The sequence below is a fragment of the Nerophis ophidion genome, linkage group LG15 (genome assembly GCF_033978795.1).
Source record: "Nerophis ophidion isolate RoL-2023_Sa linkage group LG15, RoL_Noph_v1.0, whole genome shotgun sequence".
In the NCBI taxonomy this organism is placed as follows: Eukaryota; Metazoa; Chordata; class Actinopteri; order Syngnathiformes; family Syngnathidae; genus Nerophis; species Nerophis ophidion.
The window spans coordinates 4529496-4534005 of NC_084625.1; the positions used below are offsets into that span (position 1 = coordinate 4529496).

Consider the following 4510-nt stretch of genomic DNA (forward strand, 5'->3'; position numbering starts at 1 on the left):
AGTGTGTAAAAATTTGGTGTAAAAATATTTAATGTAAAAGAAAATCACTGTAAAATGTTTATTTTTTTATTCAATGTGTAAAAATCCAGAGGGCTAAAATACAGGGTTTTAAAACTCAATGTGTAAAATTTCAGTTGAAAAATATTTGGTGTAAAAAAATATGTTTTTTAAAATGTAATGTGTAAAAATTCAGTGTGTTGAAATAGTGTTTTAAAAGTCAGTGTGTAAAAATTTGCTGTAAAAATACTTAATGTAAAAGAAAAATCACTGTAAAATGTTTATTTTTTATTCAATGTGTAAAAATTCAGAGGGCTGAAATAGTGTTTTAAAAGTCAGTGTGTAAAAATTTGGTGTAAAAATATTTAATGTAAAAGAAAATCCCTGTAAAATGTTTATAGATTTTTTTATTCAATGTGTAAAAATCCAGAGGGCTAAAATACAGGGTTTTAAAAGTCAATGTGAAAAAATTCAGTTAAAATTATTTGTTGTCAAAAATGTATGTTTCTTTTTTATTTAATGTGTACACATTCAGTGTACTAAAATAGTGTTTCAAAAGTCAGTGTGTAAACATTTGGTGTAAAAAAAATGTGTAAAAAAAAAAATCACTGTAATTTTTTTTAAATTATTTAATGTGTAAAACTTCAGAGGGCAGAAATACAGGGTTTTAAAACTCAATGTGCAAAAATCCCGTTGAAAAATATTTGGTGTAAAAAAATATGTTTTTTAAAATGTAATGTAATAAGTAAGTGTGCTGAAATAGTGTTTCAAAAGTCAGTGTGTAAACATTTGGTGTAAAAATACTTAATGTAAAAGAAAAATCACTGTAAAATGTTTATTTTTTATTCAATGTGTAAAAATTCAGAGGGCTGAAATAGTGTTTTAAAAGTTAATGTATAAAAATTAGGTGTAAAATATTAAATGTAAAAAAAAAAAAAAAAATTTTTTTAATTTATTTTTTATTCAATGTGTAAAAATTTAGAGGGGTGAAGTATAGGGTTTTAAATGTCAGTGTGTAAAACCCATCCATCCATTTTCTACAGCTTATTCCCTTTTGGGCTCGGGGTGGGCACTGGTGCCTATCTGAGCTACAATCGGGCGGAAGGCGGCATACACCCTGGACAAGTCGCCACCTCATCGCAGAGTGTGTAAAACTTCAGTTAAAAATATATGGTGTCCAAAAAATTATTTTAATTTCATGTGTAAACATTCCGTGTGCTAAAATAGTGTTTTAACAGTCAGTGTGTAAACTTTTGGTGTAAAAATATTTAATATATATAAAACTGTAAATTTTTTATTTATTTTTTAATTCAATGTGTAAAAATTCAGAGGGCTGAAATACAGGGTTTTAAAAGTCAGTGTGTAAAGTTTCAGTTAAATATATTTGGTATAAAAAAATGTTTTTTTTAATTTAATGTGTAAACATTCAGTGTGCTAAAATGGTGTTTTAAAAGTCAGTGTATAAAAATTTTGGGTAAAAATGTTTAATGTAAAAAAAAAAAAAATCACTGTAAAATGTTTGTTTTTTATTCAATGTGTAAAAATTCTGTTAAAATTATGTAGTGTATTTTTTTAAATTTTATTTTATGTATAAAAATTCAGTGTGCTAAAATAGTGTTTTAAAAGTTAATATGTAAAAATTTGGTGTAAAATATTTAATGTAAAAAAAAAATTCTTCCTTTTTTTTATTTTATTTTTTATTCAATGTGTAAAAATTTAGAGGTATGAAGTACAGGGTTTTAAATGTCAGTGTGTAAAACCCATCCATCCATTTTCTACAGCTTATTCCTTTTTGGGGTCGGGGTGGGCACTGGTGCCTATCTCAGCTAAAATCGGGCGGAAGGCGGCATACACCCTGGACAAGTCACCACCTCATCACAGAGTGTGTAAAACTTCAGTTAAAATTATATGGTGTCAAAAAAATTATTTCAATTTCATGTGTAAACATTCCGTGTGCTAAAATAGTGTTTTAACAGTCAGTGTGTAAAAATTTGGTGTAAAAATATTTAACATATATAAAACTGTACATTTTTTATTTATTTTTTAATTCAATGTGTAAAAATTCAGAGGGCTGAAATACAGGGTTTTAAAAGTCAGTGTGTAAAGTTTCAGCTAAAAATATTTGGTATAAAAAAATGTTTTTTTTAATTTAATGTGTAAAAATTCAGTGTGCTAAAATAGTGTTTTAAAATTCAGTGTATAAATGTTTAATGTAAAAAAAAAATCACTGTAAAATGTTTGTTTTTTATTCAATGTGTAAAAATTCAGTTAAAAATATGTAATGTAAAAAAATGTTTTTTAAAATTTAATGTGTAAAAATTCAGTGTGCTAAAATAGTGTTTTAAAAGTTAATGTGTAAAAATTTGGTGTAAAATATTTAATGTAAGAAAAAAATTCTTCCTTTTTTTTATTTAATTTTTTATTCAATGTGTAAAAATTTAGAGGGATGAAATACAGGGTTTTAAATGTCAGTGTGTAAAACCCATCCATCCATTTTCTACAGCTTATTCCCTTTTGAGGTCTTAGGGGGCACTGGTGCCTATCTCAGCTACAATCGGGCGGAAGGCGGCATACACCCTGGACAAGTCGCCACCTCATCGCAGAGTGTGTAAAATTTCAGTTAAAAATATTTGGTTTAAAAAAAAATATTTTAATTTCATGTGTAAACATTCAGTGTGCTAAAATAGTGTTTTAACAGTCAGTGTGTAAAAATTTTGTGTAAAAATATTTAACATATATAAAACTGTACATTTTTTATTTATTTTTTAATTCAATGTGTAAAAATTCAGAGGGCTGAAATACAGGGTTTTGAAAGTCAGTGTGTAAAGTTTCAGTTGAAAATATTTGGTATAAAAAAATGTTTTTTTTAATTTAATGTGTAAACATTCAGTGTGCTAAAATGGTGTTTTAAAAGTCAGTGTATAAAAATTTTGGGTAAAAATGTTTAATGTAAAAAAAAAAAAGCACTGTAAAATGTTTGTTTTTTATTCAATGTGTAAAAATTCTGTTAAAATTATGTAGTGTATTTTTTAAAATTTTATTTTATGTATAAAAATTCAGTGTGCTAAAATAGTGTTTTAAAAGTTAATGTGTAAAAATTTGGTGTAAAATATTTAATGTAAAAAAAAAAAATCACAATTTTTAAATTAATTTTTTATTCAATGTGTAAAAATTTAGAGGGCTGAAGTACAGGGTTTTAAAAGTCAGTGTGTAAAACCCATCCATCCATTTTCTACAGCTTATTCCTTTTTGGGGTCGGGGTGGGCACTGGTGCCTATCTCAGCTACAATCGGGCGGAAGGCGGCATACACCCTGGACAAGTCACCACCTCATCACAGAGTGTGTGAAACTTCAGTTAAAATTATATGGTGTCAAAAAATTATTTCAATTTCATGTGTAAACATTCCGTGTGCTAAAATAGTGTTTTAACAGTCAGTGTGTAAAAATTTGGTGTAAAAAAAAAAAATGTGTCTTTTGCGCAGGCACACTATTACTCATTCTGACGCTCGTTTCAACACACCGGCGTAGCCCCACTGGGTGGGGTCGTCCTTCACAGCGGAAACAAGTTCTAACACCGCCCGGCAAAGACTACCCCGTCGTCACAGCCGACCAACCCGCCAGAGCACAGGAAAAAGAAGATGCCCGGAGCTTGTTCTCGCTTTTAAAACGCACCATTGTCTGTAACAGCGTTTGGTCTTTAAAGAAGCTGAATGAACGATGTCAGACATGACTTACCGATCACCTGTTGGAGCTCGTAGTCATCTTTCTTGATAGACCAAGGCTGGGAAGTCAGCTCCTCCGACATGGCTGAGGTATTTGTTGCTACAAGGTGGCGTTCAAACAAGTCCAAGTAGTCCAAATATCGGGAACAAGGGCGACACTTTCCCTTCTTTGCGACTCCCGCAGCACTCCTGTCATTCCCAAACTTTGACACAAGCCTGGCGGGCCCCGCCTACCGCATTCCGACCTCGCTCGGCGGCCATGTTGCTTGTGGGCATCTGGCCCCGCCTCCCGCCTTCCACCTCAGCGACTGTGCGCATGCTCGGCGGCCATGTTGCTTGTGGGCATCTGGCCCCGCCTCCCGCCTCAGTGAGTGTGCGCTTTCTCGGCGGCCATGTTGGTTGTGGGCATCTGGCCCCGCCTCCCTGCCTGCCACCTCAGCGAGTGTGCGCATGCTCGGCGGCCATGTTGCTTGTGGGCATCTGGCCCCGCCTCAGTGAGTGTGTGCGCTTCCTCGGCGGCCATGTTGCTTTTGGGCATCTGGCGCCGCCTTCCACTTCAGCGAGTGTGCGCATGCTCGGCGGCCATGTTGCTTGTGGGCATTTGGCCCCGCCTCCGACCTCAGCTAGTGTGCGCTTCCCTCGGCGGCCATGTTGCTTTTGGGCATTTGGAGGTGTTCCCTGTCAACTTTGTAGCCGAGTGTCCTGTTTTCGCATATTTTGGGTACTGATATAATAAAATAATAAAGGGGAGTCATGAGAGCAATTCCGGTCTCCACACCTCCTTTACACCT

General features: G+C 33.5%; 1 protein-coding gene across 2 annotated transcripts in view; it reads right to left on the reverse strand.

Moving 5' to 3' along the window:
* oxsr1b (oxidative stress responsive kinase 1b) overlaps nucleotides 1-4010 on the reverse strand; it is a 138516-nt gene extending 134506 nt beyond the window's left edge. The window contains exon 1 of one of the 2 annotated variants that reach the window (XM_061921260.1): nucleotides 3733-4010. In XM_061921260.1, the coding sequence (XP_061777244.1) occupies nucleotides 3733-3802 (70 nt within the window). In that variant the 5' untranslated portion in view covers nucleotides 3803-4010. The remainder of the gene's footprint in view (nucleotides 1-3732) is intronic. The other variant, XM_061921261.1, reaches the window with a different exon arrangement.
* Between the last annotated feature and the right edge of the window lie 500 nt (nucleotides 4011-4510).